General features: G+C 39.3%; 1 protein-coding gene across 1 annotated transcript in view; it reads left to right on the forward strand.

The window, feature by feature from the left end:
• Positions 1–20,000, forward strand: part of egfra (epidermal growth factor receptor a (erythroblastic leukemia viral (v-erb-b) oncogene homolog, avian)) — a 72,444-nt gene that overhangs the window by 26,496 nt on the left and 25,948 nt on the right. The window contains exons 2-4 of the mRNA XM_035431292.1: positions 17,558–17,709; positions 18,113–18,317; positions 19,628–19,762. Of these exons, the coding sequence (XP_035287183.1) occupies positions 17,558–17,709; positions 18,113–18,317; positions 19,628–19,762 (492 nt within the window). The remainder of the gene's footprint in view (positions 1–17,557; positions 17,710–18,112; positions 18,318–19,627; positions 19,763–20,000) is intronic.

Raw genomic sequence — 20,000 nt, forward strand, 5'->3', positions numbered from 1 at the left:
CAAGTTCCTAATATACAGTATGTTGCTGAATGCAGGGTTCTCACACAATCTGGACAATGTGGGATTTTTAATGCAGTTTTCCAGTCATGGAAATGTTGTGGGAAATGGGAAAATTTGCAATATGTCCTGGAATACAATTATCTGTCCTGGAAAATATTTTTAGTGCAATGTTAAAAGCTAAGAAGTTAGTGAAGGTTAAAGCCTGCAACTACACTACAATCTCACCCCCTTCACCTGGACACAGAAAATGTTCAGGAAATGTCTTGAAAAATAATATCTTGAAAGGAGTGGGAACCCTGAAGATGCTCACTCAACTTCAAAAATAAGTATGAGCAACATCAGCCTTTAACATTGGGAGAAGACCCATTTTTGCGTTGAAAAAAAAAAAACTGCTTGGACAACTAAGGCAAGGCATAGCCTGAAATGTAAACTAACCCAGCAGTGAAGATGAAACTTAGCATGATCTTTGTGAAATTGAACGCTGATGTCATGGTTGAAATGTTATGCTTCGCACCTAACAATTTAATATAATATTGTACTTGTGAGCTAGTGTCCTGCTCCAAGACCTGTTTGTTGTAAGAGGTCAGTTAAAATTGTGGGCTGTAGAATATAGATAGCGATCGGATTCAGAGCATTGCACAGCTCCCCTAAACGCTGCATGAAAGCCAACAGCAATAGAAGTTGCAAAATAAAATTAGTGCTTGGTTTATGACATTGTAAATGAGGTCAGTCAACCTAGACATACCCAAAATGTGTACAAACAAAAACAACGTACAATGTTTGTAACGTGAGTGTTTAATTAGCCTACCGTCAGTGCGTGATTCAGCTGTGTCAACAGCATGCACTTCAGCTACTTGCTCTGGTTAAATACTTTGCTGGACAGTTTGTTCCAGAACATACATTACATTACATTATCATTTACTCTGTGCTCAGTATGTTTATATGAATCAGTTGTGGCATGGATAGAGGTCACAGCTGTTGCGCAATAAACAGCATGAGCATTACTAAATTTTCCTTAGTGTATTAGTATTAGTTAACCGTTCAATCTACCAACCAAAGGTTTCAACTACAAGCAGGAGAACAATTCCATATTAAATAATTTTCATATTCATAATGCAAGTTACTATATTATGCAATGTGTGACCAGTCTAATTTTAATACCATATAGATATAGTTGGTGCAATCATAATGATTAAGAGTGGTTAAGAGGCATGGTCATGGGTATTTTCAGTAGAGGTCAATCAACTCCAAAAAAAATACAGCTTAATGTCAAGCTCAATGTCTATGAGCTGAGTACAGATTCTATATACATAATCATCCGCATACATGATTTCGTTTCTAGTAGCCAGTTTAATGATAGCACATAGCTTGTTGCAGGGTGTTTTGCCTGTTACCTATGACAGAGCTAACAGTATGCCTAGACTTATTTTCAGGTTCTTGGAAATTAATTGACCACATCCTCTACGTTCACATTCCTTGTGGCAAAATTAATTTCCCAGCACAGGGTGGTTCTCCGTTTTACGGAATGATGTGTAATCCATACGCAGCTCTGACCCCGGGGCTCAGTGGCAAAGCGGTACACGGATTATCCACGGCACTGGTCTTCCTGTTTCAGCCTGCCCTTGACGTCTATATAGTCCTGGGACTTCACTTTGCCGTACTTTGAGCTTTGACTCATTCATCACTGCATCACTGCTGCAGGCAGGAACACCACATAAATGGAGGTCTTTTTTCTTGGTCAGTCCTAAGCAGGATCTTTTCCTAAGAGACTGAATGCACATGTTTAATACTGGTCAGGTATTCATGTAGCCTACTGTGATCTCCACTCAATGGACTGCATAGAGGCATTTTATGATTCAGGACCAATAGTCTTTGGTCCATATAGAGAATATCTTTATTGAAACTAAGAATACAATTAGTAGGGTCTACTGTATCTTTGTGTTGAAATGGGATGGGAACATTATACAGGGCTTTGTGAGGTTTTGGACCTGGAGTTTTAAAATGAACTGGTGAAATATTGTAGCGGATATTGAAAATGCAGCTTTGTTGAATAATCTTTGTTTGATATCACTTGAACACTCTTCTCAACTGTACTTGCTGATTTAAAAAAGTGAACTAAAACCTTGAAATTGTGTGCTTTATTGCTGTTCAGTGATTGTATTGTCATTTTTTGATGACATGCCAATAAAATAAATGGGTTTCCTTGTTGGGCGTGCTGACCATGCTAACACGCTCACACCTCCAAGTCCTCTCCTCTGAGTGGCTGGCTGCAGTTCACATTTTTGGGGACCTAACCCGCAGTCCTCCCACTCACATGGGACGTTCAGGCTGCCAAGTTCTCATATGTTCAGTGAGTGATGCAAGGCAGGCGACAGAGATTTTCAGCCAGATCTGATTTTCTATCTCTTGAAGGGGCGGCTTTAAAACAGCAATTCCTCTGGCCTGAGGAGTGCCTCAAACAACTAGCGGCATTGTTTCACACTTCCTGTACGTGTCTCTCTTTATGTACACAGTCTGTGGAGAGGATAACCCCCCCAACCCCTCTATTTTCAACATATAGCCTATTTATAACAGGAATATTCAGAGTAGATTTGGAGATTTCTTAAAGACATGAAATCTCACTCAGATTGTTAGCATGAATCACAAAAATTTAATAGCCAGCATATTTATGGTCTCAGGGGAAGGGAAATTCTTGGCACCGAGTTGCATTTTAGGCATTGCAGTGTATTTTATAGTAGTCATGGCCAAGTCCTGAAATACTTCAGGGCCAAAATAATTGGTCACAGTACAGGCAGAGAGAAGATTGGACCAGAATTCTTGCCACAAATCTAGGGTAACAATCACATTTAAACTATTGTCTTTCTCTGTTCCCCAAACCTTAGAAGTTAGCATAGCATGTATATTTGTGACGGTATGAAGGATGAGAAAATAGTCTCGTGTTAAATCCAGCAGCATCTGTCTCATGACAAAGTGCAGTGCACAAGCGGCTGTCCTGCAGAGTTAGCTCCCACAAAGAGGGACCTCTGTGTTTCCAAACACACTCTGAAATGTAGGACTTTTAAGGGCAAACAATCCCTGTGAATCATCTAATTGGTTCTTTGCCTCTCCTTGCCATCTGTCCTGAAATAGAAACTTCCCTTCCGAATTTGTCCGCTTCAAGGACACCTGCTGGTTTATGTGTTTTATTTATTTTTTGTTCATCAAGGGATGTAGTCACATGCACTGGTGCAGATACCAGTGGGAGCTGAGGGTTATCGGTCACCAGGTAGCAGGCGAGGAAATGGTGTGGGAACACACATGCTGGCTGGGATGGGGAGGGGGGATTCCTGAGGCCCAGCTGCCTCGGCTAAGGGGAACAATGTGTGAAATGAGTGGGCTGCTCCCTTCATAGTTGGCTTTGTCTGTGCCTGCAGCCGTCGGTGGTGGTAAGACTGCTTTTATAAGGGGAAAAGAAAACAAGCCCTAGTTAGCGGCCCACTCAGTCTTTACTCATCCTCTTCCTGCCCTGTGACATAGATTAAAATAGGCCCTGGGGAGGAATGGTTGAGGAGCAAATGGGGGGCATTCATTTGAGTGTGTGTCCATTTTACCTGCTCATTTGGAGAAGTCCAGCCAGACTAAGGCGCACCATTCCTAAATTCCAGCCGACCTGGAGAGCTGCCGATTTGACCCCACTGCCTTGTCAGCAACAGCAAATATGAATCACTCCATATGCAAATTAAATTGCGTGTCTCAGAGAGGGATTATCTAGTGACGGGGAGGTTGCCGAGCTTATTGCCAAAATGAGCCTGGCATACTGCAGTTCGGTAGCAAACGCTGCGTCATTGCCTTAAGGGGACTATTAAACCTACCAAAGACATGCAGGCTAGGGTAGGGTACTAATTGTTTTGTGAACAATGCCCTGTCACTGGGTTTGCAAGTGTCTGGTCTTGTTTTGAGTGGTCACCATGGTGCCAAGCAATAAACCAAAAGATGAGGGATTCTGGAGTTTCAGTGCCAGGTGACTACAATCTGGATTTCGCCGCTGGTGGCTGGTGAAAGAAGAGAAAAAAACAGGGTTTTGGACCAGTTCCCTGCTCCTTGTTCCTTGCTTCAGAGTTTAATTTGGACAGAGGCAGACTCATTCATTATGTCCAGCTGTGTTCATCTGTAGGAATTATATGGCTCATATTGCATTGTGATTGATACCACTGCAGTCTGAGAAATTGTTATGATAAGTGTTCACAGCAGTTTCCAGATTGGGGTTATTACATCAGCTCATTGAGTTATGCTTTATATCATGCAGAAATAATACTTTTACAATCTTCTAAAAAATACAGGTACGCGAGTTTCCAAAACAATGGAGCTACAAATATGATCGGTAAAAAGCTCACCTATATTTATCTTAATCCTGTTTATAAATGCTTGGAATGATTAACAAGGATGTCAGTATGAGTAAAAATCAACCACAAAACTCTTCATTTCACTTCATTTCTCTTGAATAATCATCATTTGGTTGAGATTGCGGTATGACGTGTGGTATCAAAAAGAATAATACTCTCCAATCTCTTTTACATGGTCTTATTATTTAATTTAGCCTGTTAAACCTTAAAATGGTTTAATTGCAGAGGTATTGCAGAGCTACAGTTTTAGATAGCTAAAGTGAAAAATAGACAGATCTGCGGTTGACAAAATCAATGTGTGCCAAACTAGGCTAGTACCTGTAATGTTTACATTAGCTTGTCTACTGGCCAAAATGAAGTGAAATCATTAGAGCACACATTGTAGCAAACTGTGAGAATGTAAGGTGCAAAATGTGCAGTTCAGTGCAAAAATGTGTGAGTGAAACAACTAGCATGCGTAATCATATGAAAACAAAGCAACCTACCATTGCCAGCACAAGCATTGTCATCTAAACAGTCATCTCTCTGATCTTGTTTGTTCAGAGAATGAGATGGGATCCCCAGCATTCTGATGTAATTACAGATAAAGTCTGCAATATGATTGGCATAGATATTCTAAAGTTTCATGGAACTACAGTCCAAATTGAATAAATATTTCATTTGCATTGATCTGATGTTTAGCCTACTGTCATTAGTGCTTAGTTAAAAAAAATGATTATCCAATGACCAAATTATTTATTATTTATGTTCATAATATCAATACATTACTAATATTGACAACATATGACAGGATGTTGGGCTATTAAGTCAGTGATGGCAGCAGTCTGTGATGTTGACCGTGTGCATGGACAGTGTATCATTTGGCTCACTCGGTTTTTGGATCCGCACTTGATTTATCTGTTTTGGAAGAAACAGTACAATGCTGTTCTGTCCTTTCTCTGCGCCCAGGTCTCTTCAAAGGCTCTGGGAAAGTCCCGTGTGTTTGCTAAGGGAAGTTTAACAGCATCCTGGCTCAGCCCTGGATCATTGCGCTCTTCCCATAAATCAACACATATGGTAGATTGGAGCAGTGCTTGGCTGGTAAGAGTGGGGTGATACCACCTTGGAGGTTAACAAGTGCTTTTAGCGCTATTTATGCAGTGCTACTGGTAAGGCTGTCACCCTGGTCTGGCTCAAATGCTGAAGCCTTTCATCTCTTACATGTTTCTGTTAAATGGGTCATATGGCAGCGTCTGGCATATGTTCTAGAAGGAGTAGGCTTGTTTTGGTGCTGCCCAGTTCTAGCTGCAAAGCACCATATATCATGGTTATACATTTGTTTTGATGTTTCATTTATGGGGAACAAATTTATAGGAGGGGGAATGCGGACGGATTGTGTTCAGTGGTCTTGGTCATTTTGGGTTTCCTTGTGAAATCATATTGTATGATCATTGTGGTTTGCAAAATAGCCCTTAGTCCTTAAACCACACTGTGATGCATACTCATTAGAATGCATATTAATAGAGGAGTGGGAGTCTGCGGTAATGCCATGATATAGCGTGATAAGGTCATTCTCTGGGTTCTTTCAATAAGTTGTTTTCCATCTGCATTAATACATGTCCAGTTGAGTAGGGTTTATTGTATAACTTGAGATGATAGTTAAAGGTAGTAGATACTTGCCACACTGGCATAAATCTTTTAAATTGCATTACTTATGGTAGGCAGTTGGAGGGAGTCCACAGAACATCACTGAATCTTAGTGTGCCATACCAGACAAGAATGTTACTTCAAATTTAAATTCATAACGCTTTATTGTCCATGAAGTTAGTATAAGAAAAAAATGTCTTAAATTGTTTGATACAAAGATGTGTTGCGTGACATTACTGTCAGACAGTATTAAGAGACATCAAACATTTGGTCAGTATTGTCACACTTATTCAGACGTCCCCTTGTTTTAAAATGAATGTTGCCATGTTGAATATATAGTTTTTGTGTGATATTTTACTTGTAACAAGTACCGTAACCCACATGGTAAAAGGTTGAATAAATGCAGGGATTGAAGTGAGGTGCCTGTCAATTAATGCTTTGACATGCAATCGATATTGCAAACGTTGCGTTTTTGTTTTTGTAAGAGTTTTATTTCTTTGTTCTCCTACCCCTAGATGGGAAGACGAGGGACGGACACAAATACCTTTATCCCCACAGCTAGTTGGAATTGAGCTTTATATTCAGTCATGGGCTTCTTCCATACAAATGTCTTCATCCCCCATGGAAGACATAGAACATCCTCAGTTGGAGCAATGAATACAGCATTGATGGTATTTATTTCCCCCAAAATAATACATAAATAGCAAGGCTGTTAAAAGAGAATCGTTGCAGTAGCCGATCTAACCAATCTGAAAGCCATGAAGGGCGCTTTTGATTATCAACAGCCCGATACACGCTATAGCAGAATTGCATCCTCTCCAAGGTTCATCACACACTAGGCTCAGGGTATTTCTCTCGGTATTTCTGCAAAGACCATCAATTCAGCATCATCACAAAATTTGGTAGTGGTGCAACAGCAGCGCCACTGTGAAAACGATCAGTTTTTGTGAGACAGAGCCGTGGCTAAGAGAGCATCTGGAATGTATCAAAGGCCATTTGAGGAATAGTCTCTCTAAGTAGAATAAACACTTGCCTATTTTTGCCTTTATTTGGTCTATGTCCTAAGTGTACACTTGGAATGGATGAACTGTTCCAAAACTTGCAGTATAAGCCAAAAGAGTTCATATTTTTGTTCTAGTTCTGTTGTCAAATAGTGTCAATAGTATACCTGGTATCTCAGGTTATTTCTGCACGAAGTCATTAACACCAAGCCAGTGTGCAATTAATATGTTTTTAAATACAATCCCAGGACCCCACCAAAAAGAAGCTTTCTGTAATATGATAGGGTTAAGTTCTGTATTCCCCATTTCCAAACCTGGACCCCTCTTCTCCTCCCTGCCTCTACACCTCTATATCTCATTACTCTGGGACTGCACTGTCAGAACACCTTTCTCTGGCCATCACAATATCATATTTGTTGTGTAAGGCAGTGTGTACTTTTTGTATGAAAAATAAAGAGCCTGAAACTGTGAGACCGGGAAGTATTCAATCCCAACTACAAGAGCAGCAGACTGTAGATTACTGCATCTGTACTGGGAGGGCCTTCTTGGGAGGCCTCATGATCCTTTGCTTTTGTTCAGTCTGTTTCTTTGTCTTGTAGTTTATCTACTATAAAGCTTGGGCAGTTTTGGGCAGCACTCCAGCCCCACGTTCCTGATATTCAGTTGCTTTTTATGGGATCAGTACTTCCTGTGTGGTTGTCCCCCTCACAGGAAGTACTGAGGAAATGCTTGAGTTTTCCCTTCTGATTGTAATTTCAGATGCTTTTGAGATTAATATTGTCCTTTGAAGACTCAGGCTAATATGTCAATGAATGTGAAACTGTATCACAGAATTCTGGCAGAGTGAATTGACTGACCTCTCAGTACATGGCTGCTTGGCTGCTTTCCATTGGCCAGATTTGAAGTCAGCATCAGATGTATACATCACTAGGCATGATATCCCATAAAATCCTTGTGACAACCTTAAAGATGTTCATTTCCATTAAAACAAAGGCAGCCAGTATCACTTCCATTATCAGTAGGCAACACCGTGCAGTGGGGTACACGTGTAGTGAATCAACCATGTGATCTAAAAAAATTGTAATATAAAGGAAGGAGGGGTAATAATTTGTGTCAATAATGATATTAACCAATACATCTTTGCAAGTTTATTGTACAAACCAAGTAGAAGTTGTGACTACACATATGAGCTTGGAAAAAAACAGCCTTTAAAATGTAAGTAGAGATCATGTTTCATTGGAATAGTCAAGGTCTAGTTTAATAATGGAGAATGGCTTATTGATATGTAATTAAGGCTGGAAATCACTTGGAATTGCATGAGGTTTTCTGGTAGGTAATTGAAAACAAAAAACAAAACAAGAATATCAATTAACACAGCTGTGCCTCTGTAATCGTGATATATTTTCCAGTTACCCAATTAGTACCCTCTGGTGCAAGCATAATTGCATTGCAGGTAGTGCATGAGGGGGAAGCAGTCTTCCATGGTCATTTCAGTTCAGTGAAATATTACTGAAAGGCATCCGGGTTACTTCAACTGAGTCGAAGTCATGTCATATCGTAAGAACCAATGGCAAAAAGAGCGAATGAATCATTGTGTTCAAATAGCATGGCTAATCAGTAACCAAGTTCCTAAGATGTGGAGCAGGAAAGTAATTTTTAAGTGTTCTGTGTGCTACGCCTTCAGACTTTGCGTGGCAGAGTCGCTTTGGGGTTTCTCTTTCGGAGATGTAAACATTTGCCAGTATTTTTTTTTTTTTGTGTTGGGGCATATCAACAGAGGGTTGCAATGCCTTTCCCCACTGTACTATGTTTGTTTGGCCAAACATCTCTACCTTTTTCCCATGACACCCATTTTATTGTTTCTGCCTTACTCCGTTGTAACAAGTGTCATTAATTCTGTTCCAGTACTGTCTTTGTCAGAAGTGATTGGGTCTAATGTGCTGAAGTAGCCAAGTATCTGTAGTGGTGTCTTCATAACTGTGTCTGCCAAAAATCTTTGTACGCAATACAGGGATATAATGGACCGTTTGTTCTTTTTGTTAGGAGGGGCTGTGTGAAAGAATGATCCCTTTATAAAAATTCATTTTTTCCTGGACCAGTTTTTCCAAACCATTTTTTTGTTCCTTGGTACCACACCTTCTGAAGAAGATTACTCACATTGCAAAATCAATACTTGAGTCCCTGGGCTAAGTTTTTTCTATTAATCTTCAAGAGACATTAGTGTCAGTGTTTCCCATTATCCTCCATAACCACAGAGGATAAAGCTGGATTTCCATTTATGAACAATTGAGGCTTGTGGTTCTTTTACAGCGAGGAAAAAGCAAATAAAGACCCAAACACAATGCAACATTGCACAGTGTTAGAAGGCATTGATTTGTTTATTTAGCAAGCATCGTTTAAATATCTGCTGTTAACTTGGTATTTTAACACCCAAAACATTACAGTACATATATGCAGGTAAATGCATATATTTGTAGTATGTTCTTTTCTTTGGAACTTAACAAAGAAAAGCATATTCATCAATGCCTGAACATTGAGAGTCTGTAGAGTTCAACAGTAAGGGAAGTCATGCCTTCAGCAGGTGTTTTAGTTACAAAGACTATGTTGTTATGCAGAGCGTGGGTTCTTATGATGGTATGGAGATTTAAATGAAGAATAGAAAGAAAACTGTTCACATAATTCCATGAGATGAAGAGCACTTCCTAGGATCATATCCACAAAGATTCATTAAACTGGGAATCTTTACAGTACATATAAGTAGGCCTTAGAAAACAGCAGAATGTGACTTTGGAAAGCTATGGAAACTATATAATTTGACTTATTTAATCAAGTTTCAGGGTCATATAAATAAATTTACTGCCAGCATCTTAATTAAATATTTAATGGCCAAAAGTGCTTTGGGCAGTGTGTTTTTTTTCCGGAGTTGCAGTGGTGTTTCTAGCACCTGGAGCCACATCTGAACCAGAACATATGACTAATGACTGCCCTACCTGCATTTCCTGTGGCATGTTCAGTTCACCGTAGTAATTGCTGCGTCACTATGATGATGTTGTAATACATTATGACTAGCAGAGCCAAGCCTACTTGGCCGCTCCCTGCCTACATCCTCCTGCCTTCCGGGCCTAACTGTAGGTGCAACGTCAGGTGAAAATTAGGTAGGCGGTAGGAGCTTAAAACATCTCACCAGTGATGAAGGTTACCCAAGGTAACTGTCACATGTAAATTCCCCCACTGCATTTTCCCCCACTGCATATCCCACTAGAAAAGGGATTTGCTTCATGCCTCATTGATCAATGTTGAACACAGGACTATATAGAGATAGAAAATTAATTGCAATTTTGCTTAAAGTCAGTGGTAATGGTAAAATTTTTGTCTGTTATTTATGTCTGCTCATTTCTGTTAAACCCAAGCTCACTGCAGCAAAATTAGCAAAACAGTGCCTCATTACAGAGGACTGACAGAGCTCTCTGTAGAAGTCATCGGGAAGATCTGGGTGTGAAGGAGAGTCAGGTCAAACTGCTCCAGTTTGCTGGGTTGCAGAAATGTTTCTAACCAAACACACAATACTCTGATTTACTCAGAAGCTAGGGCCAGCAACTTACAGTTCAGACTGCCACTACCAGACATTTCAGTTTCATCTCTTTGCCAAGTATTATAATAATCTTATATCTGATATGTGCACCCATAGCTTGTACTATTCTGACATTTTCTTTTATGAGATGAGTATTACTCTACCATTGCTGATATCATCAGTGTTTGACTGAAAGGTTATCCAAACGGACTGGTATTGGTTACACCTTGCACGTGTCACTCATTCAGTCGACAAACTTTTCACTTGGTTGGCATAATGTAAAAGTACAGTTTTAGACAGTAGGGCAGTTTAGTTTCTTACTTGGGTTTGGAATTGCATGGATACACAGATTGTTGTTGTTTGAACATGTGGTTATTCAAGAGGTCACGAGTGTCAGCCTGATATCAGTACGTAATTTAAAATGCTTTTTTATCTTTATGTCAACAGGGATTAGTTGTTATTTCACTGAGAGTTTCTGGCTGAACCTTCTCAAACTTAAATAAAATAATGTGTTGCATGCTTGTGCAAACACGCACACGGACACCAGGTACTGTGATGCACATGGTGTTTATTAAACAACACAAACTACAGCTGTAACAATTTTTCCAGATCCGTTGTGATTGCATATGTAGGCACTAGCTCACTGGCTCACGGGGCTTCTGCAAGTGCAAAACTTTCCAAGTATGCAATTTGATAGCATTGTATCCAATAAGGGGCTGATACACATGCAGTCTCAATGGAATCAGAAAAAGGGGGTTACCGAATGTACTGGGGAGTAGATGGTGCACTTGCACTGGCTGCAGGCAGAAAGAAGGGGAGCTTCTTTCGCTGACCTGCAGCAGCAAATAATTAGTATTAATCTTTATCTGTGTTGCCTGCGGTGAGATAAGGAATGCTACCAGAGATTCCCACAACTGCTACAGCGACGAGTCCCCTGCACCATTGGCGACCACCTTTTTTGAGTTCTGCCGTGATTGCATATGTACCAAACCCTTATTGGATACAATGCTATCACATGATTGTGTAATTTGAATATTTTTCACTTGCAGAAGCCTCACTAGCCTTTGAGCTTGTAGTTAAGGCAGCTACCTATAGCTAGCTGGCTAGCAGTTGTGAATGTCTCAGATAGCACATGTGTAAACTCAGGTTTATAGGTATGTATAGGCTATATCTGGTTTTCATTGAACCACAAAAGCAAGCTAGAAGGCGAGCTTCTGCAAGTTCAAAACGTTCAAAGTTCGCAATCATGTGATAGCGTTGTATCCTATGAGGGTTTAATACATATGCAATTGCGATGGAACTGGAAAAGGGGGGTCACCGATGGTGCAGGGAGCAGACTGTGTACTCCTTAACAACGCTGCTCCTCCACATAATGTTTTAACAAAAATAGATTTTTTATTTATTTTTGTTACTTTATAATTTAACCAAGAAGTCCCTTTGCGCGTGACATCTCTTTTTCAAACGGGGATTTGTCAAACTATTTGTCTAATGTCAGGGTAAATATTTGTTTGATTGCTTCCAACACAGTTGTTGCTGCTATGACTTTGACCTGTTTTGAAATAAACCTCAAACAGTTTAAAACGTTCTTTGGAAATTGAGATGTTGTCATGTCAGTAGAACCTGTTTGAATTCTGGTCTTATTTTGAACTCAGCCAGTGTTTGATTCATTGTCTGATTCATTGGTTCAGCTTCAAGCAGCACGTTGGAACTTGGCTGACCAGGTATTTATGTCTCATGAAGTGTAATCATATATGATTCCTTTTTTTCCATTGTTGGCCCAATCAGAATGAAGTCACATTAGGCTGATGTGTTGCAAGGTAACTGATAGCCCACCGTAGGTCCTGTAATTAAATGGCAGGGAATAAAAGCTGCTGGTATGAACATGTTTTGCTGTCTTGGCCAACACAGCAGATCAAGTTGGGTTTTTTTTGGCAATACCGTAGGTATTATACTATACCACAGCTACCACAAGTGAACTGATTAGTACATATGTATTAAAAGTATACTTAATGCAAGAATAGTTCTTTCAAAGCCGGAAATGAACAACCTCTCCAGAGTATCCACCCAAGGTAAATGAAACTAATCACAATTGTGCAATTAATGTATGTTAACTGTGTCATCAAGTGGGAGTAATGAATCAGCTGTCGTCATAACCAGCTTTATTGGTTTGTGACAGCACAGACATGGCACGGCATCTATGAGCTTAGAATTTCGTGATTGGATACTTAACATATGGAGAGAGCTATTACAATCATACAAATTTCGTCATTTAAAAAATCAGTTCATGAAATGTGTTAGAAAATACGATATATTTATTTTAATTGGAAGGATACATTGTGCAAATTTCCTTCTTATTCCTTCAGTATTTTCACTTAGCCTATTATTGTCTTTTATTTGGCTTTTCCATCAGCTAAGAATAAAACAACATTCAGTGTCTAATTTCAAAGAGCGTTCATTTTGAAAACAGAATGGACTTTGATTAGGAGGTGGCTGAATCAACCTCCCTGCTTACATACACTGATGAACTGAACCTCACTTTCAGCACCGACAGTGCTACTTGGTCATACTGTAGCTTTCTGATCGTTACTTGTATACATTTTCTGGACCTTGGTAAGCATTGCCAGCTTGTGCCATACAGCCACTACAGATGATTCAGAATACCGCTGCCCGACTCATCTACAACCTTCCCAAATTCTCCCACGTCACTCCTCTGCTGCGATCACTCCACTGACTACCGGTCGCTGCCAGGATCCGGTTCAAAGCCCTGAACCTTGCCTACAGTGCTGCCAACAGGACAGCCCGCATCTACTTGCAGGACATGACTCGATTCTATGTGCCTGCTCGATCACTCCGCTCTGCGGCAGCAGAGCGCCTGTAACCCCTCCCACCCACCCGAAGGGATCACAGAGCTTCTCCACCCTAGCTCCCCAGTGGTGGAACGAACTCCCCGTCCCTCTCCGAACCTCCCCCTCACTACCCATCTTCCGCCGTAGCCTGAAGACTCATCTCTTAGACTAACCACCACCACGCTGTATATTTCACTCTAAATCCCCCCCCCCTTTTCTTTTTCATGACACTTGTTACATGTTGCCCCTTCCCAGCACTTTTTGGTAATTTGTATTTGTCCTAATACTGTAGCTTATTCTTCTGCCTAGTTGGCTTTGCAGAGGTTAGGTCTGAATAGTGTTCACTGTGTGAACTAAACTGTGTTCTTGGCTAGAAATAGCTGTACAAAATAAGTATTGTACCTTACTGAACCTGTGTTTAGCAGTTGTCTATGACCATGAAATGCACTTTTTGTACGTCGCTTTGGATAAAAGCATCTGCCAAATAAATGTAATGTAATGTAATGCATTGGTATATTGAGTTTGTGTGGTTGTTGTGTGGTATTTTGTCCAAGCAGCATCTTCATAATTTATTTTTATGTTGTGTCAGAGGGGGAAGAACAATAACAGATAAAAACAACATTGCTGCAGTGACATGACTTTGTTTTTCATTGGAGAAATCAATTTTTTTATGGGTGACTGTACTGTTTTTCCTTTATTGTAAGTCACTCTGGATAAGAACATCTGCTGAATGAATGTAATGTAATTTAATGACCCTCATCACCCTCTTCCATATGGAAGATAGTCAATCTACTCCTGAAGATGCTCTTAAGTACCTAAGACTGTATAATTCTGAAATTTAAGTTTTATAAGGTCAAATTGTTTTTGCATTATTTTAGCTATACTGTATACCATATCTTTGAAATAATGTGAGCATGTCCCTGTCAAACACGAGAGGTTTTTTTTAATCATCTCTTCTTTTTAGTCTGCTTTTTCATTTGAAATATTTTTTTAATCTTTCTGATAATGAATTTCACATTTAGGACATTAACCTATTCCAAATCAGAGCTCACAGAATAGGCCCTGAGACATTTACTGAAATCTGACTGTACAAATGCTGCTCCAGAGGGAGAGACCAGCTGGAACTGTCCTGTTTAAAATTCCTGCGCCTTCTAAAAGTGAAAAACACTCAACATAACACAAACTGTCCCTGACCCTCTGGCGCATTTTTGCCTTGCCATGGCGAATGCAGTGGATGTGTGAAATATTTTCTCATTGGCAATGGTTTCTTTGAGCCTATCCAAAGTGACAAACTTATGTTTGGTTGGAAGGATCAATTACAGGCGTCTGGAGTGCTGTATAAAAAATAGCCTTGTTATTGCCTGAGGAGACTTTTTAATTAATTTATTTATTTATTTTGGGGATTTTTTGGGGATTGCGGTCAACTCTGTTGGTTTGGATGTATTGTTAGAATTTGTCAATTAAAGAGTGTCAATTAAACAGGCTTCAGCTCTCAAGATTTGGTATAGTAGTGTGTCTTTTTAAATGAGCCTTTATCCTTTTTAGTTAAATCCTTAACATTTAATATATTCCTGATATTTCTTTTCAAGCTTTTTCTGCCTTACCAGAACATTTATGATTTCATAGCAATTGAATCACATTTGTAACTGAATTATAATTGAAATTATTTGTCATTGAGTTGAAGTGAATTTCAGGGATTTATAATATGTGTAAAAATGTAGTAATGTACCAAACTTATCTCAACTTTAACCACAATGTATGACTTGTTACTTAGAAAGACAGAGCAACATGGTATTTTTGCTCAAAATTAAGCATACGCTGAATACTGTTGGATAAGAATTTTGCTGCTTAGCTGTATTAATCAATGTGTTTAGTGTTTAGTGCTGAAATGTACAAATATGATTGCTCTTCAGTATTCCATGCAGGAACAGACATGCTCAGGAATTCACTCTGTCAAACTTAACTGCTGCACATGTTTACAAGAAGGAAGATCTCTGTTATGTGGAGTAGCACTGTGACGTGTGACAGCTGGAGGTGATAGTGTGATGGGTGTCTCGAAGAACCAATATGACAGCAAAGATAAACTGCTAAATGCAGATGAATGGAACAGTTGAGAAAGCATCTTTCTTTAATCTACCTACTAATCTGTGCAAGAGTGCACCCTGCAGCCTCCCGCAATGACAAGGTGATCGCAGGAACCTCTGACTTTCTGCTGGATGGAACATTCTGATCTCTATCGCTCAGAAGTCGTCAGACCTGCTGGCAATACTACATTGTTCTGCTTTCCTAAAAATCAGCTGTTATTCTTCACCATAAATGTTCTTGCATTTTGTGTTGGCTTATCTCAGGGTTACGGAATCACCTGAGCTGTGTCTTGTGTGACTCTTGTATTTCACAAGGCAAGTGTGGCAAAATATTTAAAGTTTGTACACTGGGTATTATGTACAGGTACATTTGTGAAATTGTGATATCTGGTCAAGATTTGCTGATCTAATTAAGTGTAGCATCAAGTACCATGTTTCTCCAGTAATGTCCAAAGTCCTGCAAACAAGGCTGCTGATGATTTTAGCCACAAACAAGCTAGGAGCAGGTTCGACTGCAGTTTTCAGAAGGCCTGAAGGAAAGCATCCTGACTTGCTTGCTCAGTGTTTTTCTTCCTCTTCCTGGTAAATGAACTGTTCTCATAAACATGTTGAGTTCTCCTGAAGGGCACATTTTCCCCTTTGAATGCTGAAAGACTTAAAGTGAAGCGCCAAACCGCCACTAAATCATTTCACTTTCAGTAAACATTTTTAAACGGCAAACTACCTATAATGATGACCCATAGGCTACATTTCAAAGCAGCAACAATACCTTAACTGTCTATATAAAGGTGTGGGAAGCCATATTATCCATTATCCAAGCTATCCATTTGTGGCCTAAAATGCTAAACACCTGCTTAACTACTGTATATTGCACCGGCTTGGATAAAAACTACTGGCAAGAGTGCATCCCAGAGATTAGCATGAAAGTGTACTAAAACATTTGTTTTCAATGAGGTCCTTGATGTAGGACAAATGAGGACAACAATACACAATGCATACAATATTAACGGTAAAAAAAAGTTCAATAAAGAATTTAGTACATACAGTGTAGGCACTCCCACAAATGTAAGAAAGCGCCAAAAAGTAAAGAAAATAATGTGTGTGTATGTGTGTGCAAGCAAGTGTGTGTGTATGAGTGAATGTGAGCATATAAGTTTGTGTGTCTATTGTAGTGCAAGTGTTGTACTGCTCTGAGTGTGCACATCAGTATGAATGTGTATCTACATGTGTGAGAGTTTGTATCAGTGAGTGTGTGCGTGTTTACCCATTCCTAGTCTAATGCCTATGAAGGCATAATGTAGTAATATAATGTCAATCTCATTTTTACATTACAGCCTACCCTCCATCATTCACCAATGTCACAAACACATACAACTTGATTTCAGTTTAATGAAAGTGGACTTGTGCTTTGCCCATACAGCAAGGTTGTATTCATCAACCTTAGGGAGTTGCCTGTACTTTACTTTCTAATCAGTAAACATTGCTGGGTGTATTCATATATGGTTCTGGAGTGAAGAGTGATATTGTTATGAAAACACATGGCTTTATCATTACTTGTTTTCTTACACATTCTGAGGGGAAATTATTATTTTTTTAAATGGCGTCTGTCCTGTGGTTATGCTGAGGACAGGCTTCATGGCAGTTAGTTTTGTAACATTGTTTCATGTTGTTCTTTTCTCATTACGAGTGACATATGGCAACAAACTGCAGTTTATTTCTGTATTCCACATTGATACAGAGCCACCTGCTGCTACAAATGGACTGAGCCTTCACTGTATTAGAGCAAGATGAACAAACTGAGAGACCAATGGCTTCCTGTCCTTTGGGAGCCTTTATCCTTCAGTGCCCCACATAACAAAAATTACACCAGGCCATGTACAGTGTATTGAAAATTCACTGTAACAGTACAAGTGCACAGCTTCAAAATGAAGGCTGCAGGGCTCACTGTCACTGACAACTTCATTTCTCTCTCCATCTCCCTGATCGTGCAGGCAGACAAAACATGCAGGCAATAAGGCCCACTCTAATTTTCCTCTTCCTCTAACAGTGTGTCAAGGAATCAACAATCGGCTGTCACTCCTGGGGTCGGCAGAGGAACACTACAAGAACCTTGTGAAAGTCTACAGCAATTGCACGGTGGTTCTGGAGAACTTGGAGATCACCTACACTGAGCGCCACCACGACCTGTCCTTCCTCAAGGTAATATAAGGCCTGTTCATAAGCCTTATACTCAGACTAGTCACGCTCATGTGGGCCTTACAGTGCTTCATCGCTCATTAACATACCAGTTGCCATTACAACCATAAAGCTCTGAGGTTATGAGGTGACAGTGTTTGATCTTAGCTCTATTTCTGAAGCATTGCTAGAATAGATAATGTGGGTATCTTTCTAGAATTCTAGAATTCAGCATCTGGAATAACATCAGAATATATGAAATATTATGTAATACAGTGTAGGTTTAAATCCTGGTTATATCTCAGTGAAAATTTATTTGGCCTTGGCTGGCTTTTCAGAGTGAGATGGTATATTATTCAATTAATAAATGCCAAGATTAAGATGTAATGATGTAATGGGACCAAAATGGCTTCTCATTTCCCCACAGAACATCCAGGAGGTGGAGGGCTATGTGCTGATCGCCCTCAATAAGGCGGATACCATCCCCCTGGAAAATCTGCGTATCATCCGAGGCCACGCCCTCTATGACAACGAGCACGCCCTGGCCGTTCTGTCCAACTATGACAACGACAGCCCCGTGAGAAATGCTTACACCGCTGGGGTGAGATCGCTACCACTGAAGAGCATGACAGGTTAGCACTTTCAGCATTTTTTTAAGCTAAAATTATGTTTTTCATCACTAGTTTTCAATTTAAATCACCAAAGCTCAGCTGCAGTTGTAAGCCTATCCTCTAACTGCAGAGTCCTCGATCAGTTCAGTAGATGTCCACCAACTGCGCAGAAAAGCCTGTTGGCTGAAACCCTTGCTCTTTGGAGAACGCAACACAAATGTTCAGTGTTAATTCAACTCTAAAAGGATTTACTTTATCATTCCGACTGGGATGAAATACGCTCCATCAGAGTAAAATATATTGTGTCTGACTCAATTTAAGATAGCATTATGTTGGGTAGCCCAGCTACACATTGCCCTGCAAGACGTCAGAATTCATCAATCAGTTAATTCTTGACACGGTCACAACATTCTTGTGACAATGCAATGTTTGCATGCATCTAAAAAGTTTCTGCAGTGATTTGGAGAAATATCTGCATCACATCTTGGTGATGTTGGTTTACAGGCATTTTTGTGCAGGTCTTGTGAGAGAATAGCCACATAGTCCAAGGGGCTAAATCTAGAAATTTCTTTTCCAAATATTATGACAAAAAGGCCTCTGTCGTAAGACTTTACTCAAGAACAAGGAATTAAATTGAAGAATGTTGTTATTGAACTGTGACATTAAGGTATGTGTTTGAAGATAAATTAGTGTAATTTTTGACTTGGTTTATTCCAGACTCTGGTGAAACATTACATTTGCTGCTTGACATAGGATTTTGACATATGAGGCTCTATGCACATAGTTATGTTGTTTTGTTAGTACTCTGTGGGTACTGTATCATAACTCTGAAAACATGAGGTGGACTTGAATACAAAGTGATTTATTAAAAATGCTCTGTAATCATAATGCAAAACTTAAAGAATGCATTTTCCATTACAGAAGAAAGATTTCTTCTGTAATGGGAAAAAAGTTAAAGGTGGGCTGCCTGCTAGTTTAAAAGAGCTTTTTAAATGTATATATATATATATATATATATATATATATATATATATATATATAGATATATATATAGGCCTATATAATATTATTATAATATACTATTATCTATTATTATATACTATTTTCAGGTTTTTTTTTTTTGTATTTTCATACATGTTTTTACTGAAGTGTCTTAAAGAATTTTATGCATGTCTATATATTTCGGGATATATTTTATAATAGAATTGTTTACTGTGAAATAAAATAATGTATTTTTACATCATGCAACTGCCATTTCATGAACACAAACACCCAGAATTGACAGTAGTAAAATATTCTACCATATATTTACATATAGTATTTATTCACAGAAATCCTTAGAGGAGGTGTGAAATTTGTAAACAACCATTTCCTGTGCAATGTGGAGACAATACAGTGGTTTGACATCGTGGATAAGAGCAGTAAACCATCTATGGTTTATCCCCCATCCATTCCAGGAAAACACTGTGAGTACATCATCATATCTGCTGTTAATACCACTACCCAATGGCACAGAACAGCCAAAACCCTCATTAACACAAAACCGTTTTCATTATCACAGAGCACTGTGGGCTAGCAAAGAGGTGTACAGTATTGTCAGATGTTTTGTCTTCTTTTCTTTTCTGAAAAATTGTGTAATAAAGAAATTAGGATTTACACTGACCCAGCCAGCAAAGTTATGTTGCCGCAGCATTAAACTGAAGT

Source organism: Anguilla anguilla, chromosome 8 (genome assembly GCF_013347855.1).
Source record: "Anguilla anguilla isolate fAngAng1 chromosome 8, fAngAng1.pri, whole genome shotgun sequence".
NCBI classification, from domain to species: Eukaryota; Metazoa; Chordata; class Actinopteri; order Anguilliformes; family Anguillidae; genus Anguilla; species Anguilla anguilla.